Source organism: Anarhichas minor, unplaced genomic scaffold, assembly GCF_050575085.1.
Source record: "Anarhichas minor isolate MPS153535 unplaced genomic scaffold, ASM5057508v1 ptg000007l, whole genome shotgun sequence".
NCBI lineage: Eukaryota > Metazoa > Chordata > Actinopteri > Perciformes > Anarhichadidae > Anarhichas > Anarhichas minor.
In genome coordinates, this window is record NW_027466453.1 from 17017598 (window position 1) to 17032566 (window position 14969).

Below are 14969 nucleotides of genomic sequence, written 5' to 3' on the forward strand. Positions count from 1 at the left end.
AGTAAAATATTTGTCTCAAAATCAAGTGTTCAAAAAAAAAAAAAAAAACTTGCAAATATAAACCCAAAAACAAAGATACGACTCCGAACTGATCTGAAAACACTCGAACAACGGTGTACAAACAAAAACTGCGACGAGCACACTGTAAAGAGAAAGAAAAACAAAGCTTTTATATATTTGTATATACATACACCCGATTAGCATCCCCGTTCTTTTAGCCCTCGGTTTTTTCCAGGTTGTAATTTACATGGAGCAAGACAAGAGAGTTATGGCGTCGGTTAATACAGAAGTTTATATGACAGAGAGAGCTCAGACTGATCAACGGGTGCGGGACAGGAGGGGAACAGAGCGTTACTGTAGATGGGACGGGATGAGGCAGGACGTTTAACAGGAAAACAAATGTGAGGTGAGAGGAGGGAGAGTCCAACATGGACAAAACTGAAACAGCATGAGTACGACAGACCCAACCACCCCACCCCACCACAGAAATCAAAGTTAAACTTAGCTCTCTTGCAGTAGAAATGGAAAGATAAGCAGTTAAATGTTCATTTCTTGTTTTTCTCTTTTTGTTGGTTTCTTGAAGATGCGGTTTTTTTTCTTTTTGTTTTAAGCATGTCGTTTGGAGTCTTCTTGTCCAAAGCCTCTGTGTGGCTTTGTCACTCTTTAGGGCTAAAAAAAAAAAAAAAAAAAGACAAAGAAATGCACTTAGGCCCACTTTGAATGAATAAATATTAAGCCTGATTCTAACATCCTAAAGGATCAGACTCGCACACTCTGCACTTAAAGACAAACGGTGTTGAAAAGTTCCTCGCAGTAACTTTAAGCTACTAGATTAAACTCTCAAACGTCCAAATAATGACTTGAAAGATGGTAAGTGAGTCCGTGATGAAATAAACACCCGTGTGGATCTTTAAAAATTTCGTTTTTTGTCTTCCTGCACCGCTGCATTGTGCCATGAACATGTCATCACAGCCGACAGGATGTATGGTCAAATTTAGTAAAGTTATGATGGAGCAAATATTACTTAAGTACCTCTGACATCCTGCTGACTAACACTAACTGGAACGACAATAAGAGTCATGTAGCTGCTCACTTTCAGACCAGTCCTTAGATATTAAACATAGACGTTGAATATTTTGCATGCAGTCAGACATAAGTCTGTCGTTGAGGATTCGTCTCGGTAGCTCCATGTTTCTCTTGACTCTCGGAGCCACATATGTATATTTACTATCGTCTCTTAAGAGTTTTGGGTGTGTTTGAATGAATGCATTAATGCGCCACTGACATCTAGTGGTCTCAGATCACAACAAAGTCTATTCAGAGCGCTTCGAACGGGCTCAAGCAAGAGCAAGAAAGACATAATGTAGCCTCTAACCGCTCAGTTAAACCGGTTAAGACTTTAAACCAGGAGAACTAGCTTAACACCTGGGCAGGAATAGCTTCTAAAGTATGTCTGCAGCAGAAGCTCATGTTTGATTGGATGGTGAGCAGCCTCGTTCACGTACCTGTGAGTCTCAGGAGCCCTGGTAGGTTTCCTGGAAACGAGCGGTTTCCTCGTAGATCAGTTCCTTCAGCTTCTCTTTGGGAAGGTCGTCCAGTTCCATGGAGAAAGTGAAGGGCTCCTCTGCTACCGGCTTCACACAAACGCATTAAAAACACATTAAAACACACCTTCCACTAAAGCTGGAGAGACATTTCATTCAAATCTAGCTTAAAACATAAAGTCTGGATGGTACAATTGAGAAGAGCATTGTTGCAACATGCGGCACACACTAATTCAACATATAAGGGGCAGATTCAATTTATATAAAAGTTAAGCTTTAAGACTAATGCTGCAACGTGGGGAAAGCTGGAGAGACTGTATGCAGCCCGAACAGTGAAGTAAGAGGTTTGAAATCTGATCTGAATACAAATATTGGACAAACTGGTGAAGAAATCCACCGCTTGGATTTCTACAGCGGTAGGATTCAGTCCACGCTGACGTAAACCGAGATGCTCGTTCTTTGACCTCCCTCCAGCTGAACCCTGGAGCAAACTTAAGACTAATTGCATTCCACACAGAGCTAAGAGGCTTCCCGGCACAGCGCAGGAAAAGGCTCACAATCAAATCTCGGCTCATGATTGAAAACAATGACGAACGCGTTGGAGGGAAAAGGCCCAAAAGGCCTCCGACGTTTGTGCAAATCTCGAAACTTGGCTGACTGACGGCCGGGGCTGCACAATTAATCTAATATTAATTGGCTTCCCACAATTAAAAAGGAACAGTGTGGATGTAAGTATGCGTTTCCTCTGTAGAGGACAGTACAATGTATAATATAATGAAAAACAAAAGTTAGATTCTCTCCTTCACTGGCTTTTATGGAATATGCAGCTTTTCACTTCTTACGACTTGTCATCTTTCTTCAAAGCAACATGCAAGTTGTTTTTACTGATTTCCTTTTGCCGCGGCGATAGTGTAACGGTCGATAGCTCGGCACGAAAAGCGGGCTCCGTCACTGCGTACCTCATCTGAGGGGTCGTAGTACTGCTCCAGGTAAGGATGAGCCAGGGCCTCCTCAACGCTGATGCGCTTCACGGGGTTAAACGTCAACATGCGGCCCAGCAGGTCCAGAGCTGCATCACATTCATCAAGAGCTTCAGTTAGTACAGTGGAATCACACAGGAGACCATAACTCATACAAAAGGCCCAGTGCTGCCGTTACCTTTTGAGTCGGCATTGTAGAGTTTCTCCCACGGGATCCTGGGTTTATGAGGCAGGGACTGCAGGTAGTTCCTCGCCTTCATGTTGATGATGCAGTTCAGATCGTCCTGAGATGGAGAGCCAAGCACGCCTACACACAGAGGAGAGAGAGGGGGACATTTATTTTACAATATGGCCAGTGCTCGCCCCATTTTCAGCCCACGTCTCACTCTAGTTACTTGAAACTGTGCAAGTTCAGTTTTCAAAAAGTTGAGTTACTTGAGAGAAGAACTCTGGTTATATGTACATGCTTTAAACTACAACCAATTCAAAACAGCACAACTGGGCGAACGAAGAAAATGAGAGTGGACGCAAACGTGAATGATCGTCCTGCAAATAAAAACAACCGATAGTTGTACTAGGTGCTTCAAATAGTGAGAACATTTTGTAGAAATGAGTGAAGACTCACCCAGTATGTGGTTGAGCTGGTCCAAGTAGTGTTTCCCGGGGAAGATGGGCCTGTTGGACAACATCTCAGCCAGGATGCAGCCCACTGACCAGATGTCAATGGACTTGGAGTAGCCCTGAGACACACACACACACACACACACACACACACACACACACACACACACACACACACACACACATATCGTACAGCCAGTCAACAAACTGAAAAGCTCGTCATTCCAAGTCAGAATCCACATCGGTTCCTCACACACACACCTTTGAGTTGAGCATGATTTCTGGAGCCCGGTACCAACGCGTAGCCACGTACTCGGTCAAGAACCCTGTGTGGTCGTGCTCGGGGTCGGCTATCCGTGCCAGGCCGAAGTCACAGATCTGAGGATGACATGAAGGGTCAGAGGTCAGACACTTAGGGTAGATCAAGTATTCTGAATCAAGTATCACAATACCTACATTCAATGGGAATGTGAATGTTGCCACAGTGGTACAAAGTAACAGATGGAACATATAGCTGCTGTAATAAGGGTTTATTTTTCTGTTTTTCATGAGGTGGAACGTGTCAGAAAGCAGCTGCAGCATGTGCTGCCTTTGTTCTTCACTCCTCCCACATGATCAACTAATCCAGGGATTGATGGTTTGGCTGCTGAGAGCTCACAAGTGTTCACTGAAGCCGTTCAACTCGGCAAAGAGAACCCTCATGGCTCATATCAATGTCTTTATTATAGCTGCTTTTTGAAAAAGACAAACCAGACACTCCGGAAACAAAAGCAAGACTTAAATTAATCTCCGACGGAACAAAGTGACCCGAGAAGCTGATAAAAGAAGAAACGCACACGATGCCACAAACAAAAACATTTTGCTTCCAAAATACACATTTAGGCGTTTATTTTACTACTTTGTCTATTTGCGTCTGTAGATTTTTCCTAAATTCCCCAAAAGTCAGCATTACATAATGTCTCATTTGCATATTTAAGCATAACATTTCCGAAAACTAAATGTCTTAAAGTAACCAACTGGGGAAGTTTCATGGTGAGATATATTGGTTATTGTTATTTACCCTCTTCACCTGTAGTGTAAACATATTTTTAAAAAGGTTGTTTTCTCAAAATGAGTCTCTCTCTCTCTCTCTCTCTCTCTCTCTCTCTCTCTCTCTCTCTCTCTCTCTCTCTCTCTCTCTCTCTCTCTCTCTCTCTCTCTCTCTCTCTCTCTCTCTCTCTCTCTCTCTCTCTCTCTCTCTCTCTCTCTCTCTCTCTCTCTCTCTCTCTCTCTCTCTCTCTCGTGTTTACAGAGGGGAGTGTTCATATATTATTCATAGCCTGATGTATAGAACATTAAACAAAAAGACATTTCCAAATCCCCCTCTGTAACAACCTTTGACTCGAATATGTCAACAAAATGATTTTCAATGATCAGTGAGGCGTCATGACAAGCAAGGAAGGGCTTCGGTCAATCCAACATTCCTCAGATTCTTTTTCAATCTTGTGGAGCGCAGCAACTTACACTTTGTACCAATAGTTAAATAATCATGAAACTGTTCTTGTGTAAAACTGTTTTAGCTAAATAATAATAAGCAGTCAGCTTAAATGCACAATGTGTGCGAGATTACAAAAATATCCTCTTTAACCAACTTCAAAATCTGAAGTGTACCAGTTACCACGTACACCGACTTTGAATCACAGGGAATGTTTCACATCTACACTACATTTACAACATATAAGTGCAGGATTTCCACTATTATACAGCTACGTATGCTGTGCAAAGCTTACATAAGTAGTTTTCATTTGGGTTCATGTGTAACATCCACCATAAACCAAAATAACAAATCAAACACCAAAACTTGTCCTTTTTTTTGCGACGGGACAAAATCGATACAGTAGCCTATTGTTACCAGAAATGATGGGTTGTGTGTGTGTGTGTGTGTGTGTGTGTGTGTGTGTGTGTGTGTGTGTGCAGACCTTGAGGTCGCAGGTGGTGTTGATGAGCAGGTTGGAGGGCTTGAGGTCACGGTGCAACACGTTGGCTGAGTGGATGTACTTGAGGCCTCGCAGGATCTGGTAGAGGAAATAGCAGACGTGGTCGTTGCTCAGCCTCTGGGTCTTCAGCAGCTTGTACAGGTCCGTCTCCATCAGGGTCTGAACGATGTAGCTGGACGGACGCACGGGTCAAGGAGGACAACAAAGAGGGCCGACGGTCTCCACCGACACCAGGAGACACATAAGGACCGCTAAGACAGGCTCACAGAGCCGCTTACATGGCTAGTCTTGTTGATATACGTGACCCTGGTGTGCAATGCGGCTACCAGCTGAGCTACAAACTGAATAAAACGTGAAAAGTGGTGTTGGTGCCGTCCCTGGACCTGGTTACATCATCACAAGTCAGCAACAAAGTGGAGACATGTTGAATCAAAACTAGTTAACATACTCAAATGATCCGTTTTAGAAGACGTTAGATAAACAGCCCGTCTGGGTAAAGCTGAGATGTTTGGAGCAGTAGAGTTCATTTCAACACGTATGCCTAGACATCACAGTACTTCTTATTCTTTTAATTGTAGAATATGTTATCATTACGTTCACTTGAAATAGTTGCATTAACGTTGACAATGCTAATAAACAAATCTCAATGTACGAACTGCAATTTAAAATAATTATCAGTGACACCCGGCACCTAAAAACTATTTTATAATCATTTATATTTCATATTTAGGTGAAAATGTAGCTTGTCCAGCCATGAGAAACATAATTACCTCCTTATTAACGGTCACACTGGACTCTTGATCAAACCGATCTGGAAGCTCTGCACCAAGGCTGAAGTCGGATTAATAACTCCTTATTTATTTGTTTGCCACTGCAGGATCCTCAATTCTCCCACACACTTAAAATGAAAACAAAAACAAAGCTGTTGCAATAAAGTTACTCTTCAAAAGTCACTGTACACCGTTCCGTAACTGTTTCTTGAATGCATTATGACCAGATGTTTAGATTAATACCTTTTGAGTGCTACACTTATAGTAAGTGCAGCATGAAAAAAAGAAAAGAAAATAATGCTTTTAACTGCTTAAATCCAAGTGTGGAACACGTTTTCTTTTTTTAAATTTTTTTTTTTTTTTAATCGATTTAATCCTATATAAGAGTTTAATTTAATCTATGTTTGGAGAATAAGTGACACAAATGCAGGAGGACCCTCGCTGTAAAGGATACACATCCCTCATGTTGTCAAGTTGCCGTGCCCTGAGAATGTCGTTGATGCCGATGATATTCTCATGGTGGAAACGCAGCAGGATCTTGATTTCCCTCAGTGTGCGCTGGCAATATGTCTGGTGCTCAAAGGGGCTGATTTTCTTGATGGCTACGCGCTGGCTTGAAACATTGTCCATAGCAGAGCTGGGTAGGGTGGATGCGGAAAAGAAGCACAGAACAGGTCTCATGTTACACTTCGTTCAAGCCACACACACACACACACACACACACACACACACAATGACGCTATCAGAAACGGGGCTAATACTTAGGGCTGAAAGGGCGCAGCAGACTTTCTCCACTGCCAAGATGCACATGCGACACATTGTTTTGCTGCGATATATGGAGCGGTTCTGTAGGTGTCAGTGTGGTGTAGGTGTAGAGTAGCTGTGAATAGTGTGTTTCTGGGACCCTTGAATTCACTATCCCCTCTGTGAGGAAAAACAAATCCAAGCTAGTCTCTTAGCCTCAACAGGAACACCAGTTACATCACACTGGTAAAAGGCGTGTTTTCCTATTGCACAACACACTGCAGAAACTGGACTGGTTCACACACATGTACACCTTTGTGGTAAAATGCTGTGACATGAACAAACAGCACTGAATGCAAACATCTGTTAATGTCACATCTGGAACAAAACATATGTAAAACTGCACATAAGGACAAAGTGTAGATCCTAAGATTAAACTATTTGTTTTTTCTTTCACTGTACCAATCAGTGGGTGTTGACAATGTGCTGACACATTGACAGTGATGGTGTACGCAGAGTGTCTTGTTGAGATGGATGTGTGGGCCCCAGTTCTCGTGCTAGAACATCCACCTTCACATCGGATCCTGTTCACGGTTCAGCCTCCATTGCGATGACTTGGCATTGATGTCAAGTGCAACAAGGGTTGCTTAACTATGACCACACACGGCTGTGGATCACGGACAGCGATAACACGAGGAAAGGCCTCGCAACAACTGACAAATCCCACTTCGCATATCCTCTGCACCAGCTTTGCTGCAGGCTTAATGTTGAGCAATTACAATTCAAACGGAGATAAATGTGGGTTAGAGACTAGCGCTGGGCGTGATAAACGGCTGTCGCGATAACTAACTCAAATTTGCGGGTTGAATGCAAAAAATATCTCTCGTCGGATATAGCGACCTCCGTCCTACGCAATCACTCCCAATCTTGTTTCCTGTAAAGCTCATAGCCACGCCTGTAGCTAGTGAGCTAACATGCTAACCACAACATGAGCTGCTCTCGGGCTCAACAACGTCTGAATGTTGGGCAGCAGTTTCAAAACACGTACATCGACGCTCACATCTACGGGACAAACGCTTGTTGACTATAACAGTTGGGGGGCTAGCTGGCTAACAGTATCTGCTAACAAACAAGCTTACGTTAGCTAGCACTTTTTGATTTAACGTTAGACACTACGGTGGCCCAACAGAGACGACAACTCACCAGACCATTCCGTACGCTCCCTCCCCGATGTACGACAGGTTGGTGTAGCGGGGGCCCACGTCAAACATCTGGCCCTTCACGGACTCGGCCGGGGCCTTGGGTCCCGCGGCTGCGGGCGCTCCATCCTGCGCCACCGTGACAGCCGCCCCGGCAGCGGCAGCAGCAGGAGTAGCGCTGTTGGAGCCTGCGGCCGCGACCGTTGCAGTGCTGCATGAATCCGCCATTCTTCTTCCTCTCCCGCTCTGTCAATGTGTTTCACCGAGGAACCGCCGCCGCTTAGATCGGTTTTAACGTTCGTGCGGGGCTTTAAACCAAACGGATTGTTTGATTGACGGAAGCAAAGTGACTCGATCCTGGGCCCTCTACTACCGGAGTGTAAATGGATTTCGTGCGCGAGCCCGGATTTTGGTCTCAAGCACCGAGCGTAAATGCGCGTGCCAAACTACGGTTAATACAGCTGCGCTAGATATGCTCGTGAGGGTGACTTGTCTGGGCGGATTCGCATCAGTTGGCTAAAGCCCCCGCCCGTACGGCTCCGTAGTTAGAACGAAACAAGCGCAATCTGTAAAATAAACATGCAGCAGCAGCTACGAGTGGGCGTGTCGAAATTTGTTGCATGCTGCCTGTTGTGACAAGAGAAATAGACTTTATGACCAAATAGTCATTTTTATCAATTTTTCTGTGGTTATCCAACCACTACCGCTATGTTAGAGGACTTCACTGTATGTCACGATGCACATTATACAAAACAGGATACAATTATTATATTTGACAGTAAATTATGAAACTGTATATGCATTTTGCAGCCTTATATTTGAGATGTATTCATGTTAATATATAGGAAACCTGTTATTACAATTCAATACTCTTGTAGAGCAACTTTTACAAATGATTTACATTGTCAAATAATAATATAAACTTGTCATTTTTCCGTATTGTTTATCCTCGCACTTTTCTTGACAGTGAGTCACAGCTTTGAACTGTCCTCTTTCAACCTAATAAACAGCTGATTGTTAATCATTTAAACTCATTTACAGATGAATGTACTCGTTTTTAAATGAAATATAAAGCACAAGCACAAAAAGGTGTTTTTTGAAGTCTATAACAAGTTGTAGATATATAATATAGAATATCGGTTCCAATGCATGTATTTTTTCCGTTTATTTATTTCTCTGTTAGAGACATAAATACTATAATAATCTTATCACCATGGAAACGAGTGCGACTGCCGTAACCACACCCCCTTTTGCAGACGTCACAGCGTCGGGCGGTGCACTTCCTGGTTACTCTGCGCTGCATGCCTGTTGTGGTAGTTGATTTAGGACTATTGATTTATTGTGTCCCAAGGAATGGTCCATTTGGTCCGACGACGAGACTGGATCGGCAGGATTCGTCTGGCTCTCACTCTCTTCGGACTCCCGTTTATCGGCTGCACTCGCGAAGTTAGGTATGGACAGTAACGTTCATTAACAGGTTTAACTAGAAGCGTGCACTATTTTGACATTATAGGACAGTTTCGGCTCTAAGATAATCGAAAGTAGACAGTCATGTGCTTTAGTGGCTATTTCTGTCAAAGTCATTAAACAGTGCCATACACGATATATATGATAAGTCAATACTACAGTGGACACCATTAGCTAACTGTTTTTACATCGATTTACAATATTATGAACGTTGCTTACGTGCAACATTGTAGTCAAGCTTCATTTCATATCATATCGATATGAAATGACATGTCAAGCTAATTTAACAAATAAAAGCTTAACCAAACCACACACAGGGGCGTTTCTAGAATTCAAAAAAAGGGGGGGCTTAGCCCCAAGGAGAGTGGTATGTTTGCGCACACAGTGTGCGGCAATTTTATTTGGGGCCCATTTGGGGCCGCGGATATCCATTGTTTCAGACAGTTCATAGATTGGTTCAATCAGAAAGAGTGTGATTTTGCTCTCTAGTTTTGCTTGCATTCAGTATATGATAACACAAGAGACAGAATTTCAGGGTCATAGTGAAATATGACAACACAAATATGAACTTTTCTCAAATAAAGAGAGAAATAATTTTCCTGCTTGTAAAGGAAAGACGGATAAACTAGCTTTCATATACGCGTCACTCCCAAATCCTAATTCTTAAAGGGACCGCACACAATGGATGGAGAATGGACCGGACAGTGTCAACTTTATATCGTTAAGTATGATGATAGACTGTTGGATTGTAATTTGAAGGGGGAGAAAACATACAAACCAGAACGCACGCACATATGTAGCATGTTAGAGTTATAAATAACGTGTCCATGTGAGAAACAATAGTTTAATTTAATGACCACCAAAAAAAAAAAATATATATATATATATATATATTTTAGGGGGGCTTCAGCCTAAATATTGCAGTATGTCATGATATGATCCCACTGCTGAATTTAAATGTTAGTTTGTACCAGAAGATTTATGCTCTTGAGGGGGAATGTGTAGGCTATGTATTATATTAATTTGCTGAAGAGCCAGGCGGGCACAGAGTGCATGTGGAGTGGTGCTGTCCCAGGACAGCGCTGCTGCAGGGGAGGCAGATCTGGGCTGACTTACTGGATTTTTATGTCTCATATTTCTTGCCTGGCAGGCCGGCCATCTGCTGCTCATCTTCTTACCCTTTCAGGACCAGTCAATCCATCAGACCCATCAGTACCAGTTGCTGTAACCTCTACACAACCAGTGTCTGGACAATGCCATCCTCAGCAGCGTCTCATCTCAAGTCCAGGTGCCCCCAGTATCCAGGGTCCAAAATCAAGCGCTTCCTCGTGCCGGATGACAAGGTGGGCTGGAGTCAGAACTGGCCGCAGTATAATCCTGTCAGCCACACCGACCCGTCGGTAGAAAAGAAACCAGTATGGGCGGATCCTGATATTGGGTGAGCGATACATCTTAGGACTGTAGTGTATGTTGAATGAATTGTAGATGATCTCTACTGTGAGACATTCTGACTGTTGTACATGCTCGTAGTTCCAAAGATCAGCTAGAGTTTATTCATGCCGATTGACTTTCCTTGTTTCGCAGCTCTTTCTCTCCAAAGTTTAACGCTATGGACGGTGGCGTGGACAGGACGAGCTTTGAAGGCAGCTACAAAATGGAAAAAGGAAAACCGCTGTAAGTCATCGCATGCCAAGAGACACTCAGTCAGTTTGATTAGCTTAGCATAAACCAGGTAACTCACATCTACATTCAGTGATTTTCAAGCCCAAAAGAAAGTCACAGAAACAAGACTTTGTATATCAGTTAATCTGGTGGCTTATGTGTGAGCAAACATTTTCCTAATTGTTACCTTCACATACAGCTTTAGCTGCACAGAGCGGCCCTCTCACAGCCCTCTCACATTACAGGGAGTCATTTCATTAAATGCTAACGTCAAAGACTTTGCTTAAAGTGGCAATAGACAAGTATTTTGCTTTAACTTATCATTATGTAGTAAATATTGATTGCACAATGTGATAGCTGTAGAATAATGACACCATCGTTGTTGAGATTGGTTTCCTATAATTTCAGAGAAGTTGAAAAATTGCCTGTTTCCACTTTAACATGTTTAACTAGCATGTCAGGATGAGTAGCCAGAGCAGGGCTGTGAGAGCTGAAGTCTTTACTAAAGAGTTTTGTGTTTGTAATAATTGTTTCTTCTTTGTTACTGCATTTACAAATGTGCTTTTCACTCGTGTAGGAATCCTCATGGACGCACAGGGGTGACTGGTAGAGGTCTGCTGGGACGATGGGGACCCAATCACGCAGCAGATCCCATTGTCACCAGGTAACCTTTTCTTTACTGTACCTCTCTGTATTATCCAGATACTTGCAAATCAAAGTTCATTTCTCAAGTTAGCTACATAAAGAAGAATTCACGGTGTGGGACTGCTCATTACCACCAATGCAATTTAAGGTTCTTCTAAACGTGATATCAGCATAACAGAAACGTTTCCTGTCACGTTAGAAAGATGCTCAATTGATAAAGAACTATGAACTTTGCAGTTTTCTTTTTATGAATGCCTGATGGACAGATGTGTGTTTTGTCACTGTCTGGCAGATGGAAAGTAGATGCCAAACAAGCAAAGATATCTCACTCCGTCTCCAAGCGGCCCATCCTGCAGTTTGTGTCCATCAAGAGGAAAGACTGTGGGGAGTGGGCCATTCCTGGGGTTGGTGGTTTCTGCATTTCTCTTTCAAACAAAAAGGAATTAGCAGCCAAGACATGCAAGGGTTTGAGTGGTTTTGGGTGTGCAAGATGTGACTTGCTTGTTTATTTGTGTGGGTGTGATTGTTCTGTAGGGGATGGTAGATCCAGGGGAGCAGGTCTCTCTCACGCTGCAGCGGGAGTTCTCGGAAGAAGCGTTGAATTCGTTGGCAGTCCCGTCATCAGAGAGGGCAAAACTCAGTGAGCGCATCTCCAAACTCTTCAAATCTCCAGGGTTTCAGGTCCGCCATTGACACCCACTCAATAGTTTTCTGTCACATTTTACTCCACAAGTTCCTTTATGAGGAAAACTAGAATATGTTTGTTTCTTCTTCAGGTCTATAAAGGCTGTGTGGATGATCCTAGAAACACTGACAATGCTTGGATGGAGACGGTCGCTGTCAACTTCCACGACGAATCAGGTATCAATCGTTTTATTTACATATTTTTTTAATTGTCAAAACAAATCTTTAGAAATCCAGTATTTAACTCATGCGACAACAGCTCCAGCAATTTGCAAACCATTTTTAAAAAAAACGTGTTCTTGAGATCATTTTTCTGTGGCGACATTAAACATGTTTTTTGTCAGCCGATGACATATCTTTGTTGTTACCGTAGGCAACAGTGTGAGCGAGCTGCCGCTGCAAGCCGGCGATGACGCAGGACAAGTCCAGTGGGTAGATGTTGACTCGTCCTTCCCGCTGTACGCAAACCATTCCCATTTCCTGGAGCTGGTTGCCAAAGAGAAGAAAGCTCACTGGTAACCAAGGAGGACGGACTGTGACATCACGAGCATGAAGGAAGCATGAAGGAAACATGGAGGGAACATGGAGGGAACATGGAGGGAACATGAAGGGCCTTGTTGCTCTCTGTGTGCTGAGAGTGCTAATGCTTTTAGGATGCATGACACCTAAACTTATGCGGATCTTACCTCACTAATTTAAACAATAATCATAGTTAGCAAAAGCTTAATATGTATCTCATTGGGTTCCTATGTATGCCCACTATATATATATATATATATAATGCACAGCAACATTGTGACTGCAGGTTTAGATTAATATAGCAGAATGTATGAAATGATGGAAACGAGCAGGTTGAACGCTTGGCTGCAGATTGCTCAGAGGACATGGCTCAGTTAGAGCTGCTGCTTGATTTTTGTCACAGAAAAGAAGGAAAAATAAGAGATGTACATGTTCATTAAAGAAGAAATTAAACTCACTGCGTGGAAGAAACTTAACACCAGACTGTAAAACGCAAGATGCTGCTGAGCGGCACGCCACATTATTTCTATTGGCAGTAATTATGCTAATTTATTCAATGTTAACAAGGATCACATTAACCCAGCGTGATATTGTAAGAACAAACAAAATGAGCTGCGGAACACAACGCATACTACATTAATTTAAGGGTGATATGATTAGGAGGGCGATCAGGATGAAGAAGTGCAGACTGACTTTGATCTCGAGATGTGAATAGAGTAAGAAGATGTGCTGGAGCTGCCCACACAGCCCAGCAGTGCACCGGAGCTAGAGGACAAACATGGTCTCAAGTGGTAACAGACGGTGGAAGCAAAGGCCGTTTCACACTCGGCAGCCTGCCTTCTCCAAAATGTTCACATCAGAAGGAGTCATCTCACTGCTGGCCGTACTTTGCGATGAGGCAGGGAGGGAGAGTTGCGCATTAAATGGCTCGTATCTGTTTGGATTCATGATAAAAAAACACCAACACGTGGACACTTCTTTCATCAAGAGGCAGTCCACAACAGACAACTAAGGCTTCGCAATAAAATATGTTTGTCTCTTGGTTGGTGTGATGTGAAAATTTTGTCCGCTAAACTAGTGAGCATTTTAACTCGACACTAAAGGGAAAGGGTGATGAATATGTCTGTAAGAGAACCTCTTAAAATATAAACTGCCTCAAAATGTGTCCACAACAGTTGTAGGAGGTGCCACAGATCCTGTACGTCTTTTTATTTGCACTCATCACTGCTCAGGCCACAAAATGTAACCTCATATGATATTCAGTTGCATTTAGGTATGTTACCAGCAGCTGTGCGTGGGGAGGTTCTGCTGTTCAACCCCTTTACTAAAAGCATAATCTTAAAAAATGTTCACACTTTAGCAGAAAAAGACTCAGCTCTGATGGACTCCCAGTACACCCGGGCCACTTACCATCGCCACTGATGCATTTACAGTCAGAGCACTGACCGCGTTTGATGTTGCAGGAAGGGAGAGTACTTCCCATCCAGATGTTCCCAGCTGTACATGTAATTTACCAGTAACATAATCCTCTAACCTTTGCCTTCAAAAGTTCTGATTTTATTTCTTTATGGTTATTGTGATTTATTGTGACTGTTTATGTTGTAATGTCAAAAATACACACTGAAGTCTCTACTTACTGAACTTGCACTGAAAAGGACTGACACCGACGTGTCTGATCTTGTGTTTCTTTTCTTATTAATTCTTATTAATCCTGACTCAGTTGAATTCTGGAGTTGATTTTTGCATTTTCCCTCATAAAATATGTGTTTTGAAGGTGGTTCTTATACATGGTGTGCTGTATTTGTTGTCTCATAGTACGTGTAATCAGCTGTCATGTCTCAGCCTACATCGTCGCATTAGGAGACCTTATGCATTATGAAGTGCACTTAGAGCTAATACATCAATGTCTGACGTGTCTCTGTTCTCATTGTGAAAAGGGAAAAATACATTTCATTGTGTCTTACCAAATTGAAAATACACGTATCATCCTTTCATCCCATACCCCACTTCGTGATGGAGATTGTCAGTGAAACCTTTATTTCCTTTCACTTATTATTGTAATTCCCTTCTACCTCAGACCTGTTCACCTTTAGTAGGACATTTTGTTCTTTCGACAAAGAAGGAACAGCCTTTTGTTTTTTCACAATCTGTCCATTTA

The 14969-nt window shown here is 42.7% G+C and overlaps 2 protein-coding genes across 3 annotated transcripts; one reads left to right on the forward strand and one right to left on the reverse strand.

Moving 5' to 3' along the window:
* Window positions 1–145: 145 nt before the first annotated feature.
* Window positions 146–8255, reverse strand: mapk3 (mitogen-activated protein kinase 3). Its single transcript, XM_076086256.1, has 9 exons — window positions 7839–8255; window positions 6346–6528; window positions 5104–5293; window positions 3407–3523; window positions 3150–3264; window positions 2703–2831; window positions 2504–2613; window positions 1506–1634; window positions 146–669 (listed from the first exon to the last, which is right to left on the reverse strand). Exons 1-8 carry the CDS (start codon window positions 8060–8062, stop codon window positions 1515–1517), a joined length of 1188 nt encoding a protein of 395 aa, XP_075942371.1. The 5' UTR covers window positions 8063–8255; the 3' UTR covers window positions 146–669; window positions 1506–1514.
* On the forward strand, window positions 7444–14588 carry nudt9 (nudix (nucleoside diphosphate linked moiety X)-type motif 9). Of its 2 annotated transcripts, none has more exons than XM_076086264.1 (8): window positions 7444–9285; window positions 10488–10739; window positions 10886–10975; window positions 11541–11627; window positions 11901–12012; window positions 12143–12289; window positions 12385–12469; window positions 12666–14588. In XM_076086264.1, exons 1-8 carry the CDS (start codon window positions 9188–9190, stop codon window positions 12809–12811), a joined length of 1017 nt encoding a protein of 338 aa, XP_075942379.1. In that variant the 5' UTR covers window positions 7444–9187; the 3' UTR covers window positions 12812–14588. The 2 variants fall into 2 exon arrangements, with proteins under 2 accessions (XP_075942379.1, XP_075942378.1); XM_076086263.1 differs by having other exon boundaries at window positions 7449–9285; window positions 10452–10739.
* The last annotated feature ends 381 nt before the right edge of the window (window positions 14589–14969 follow it).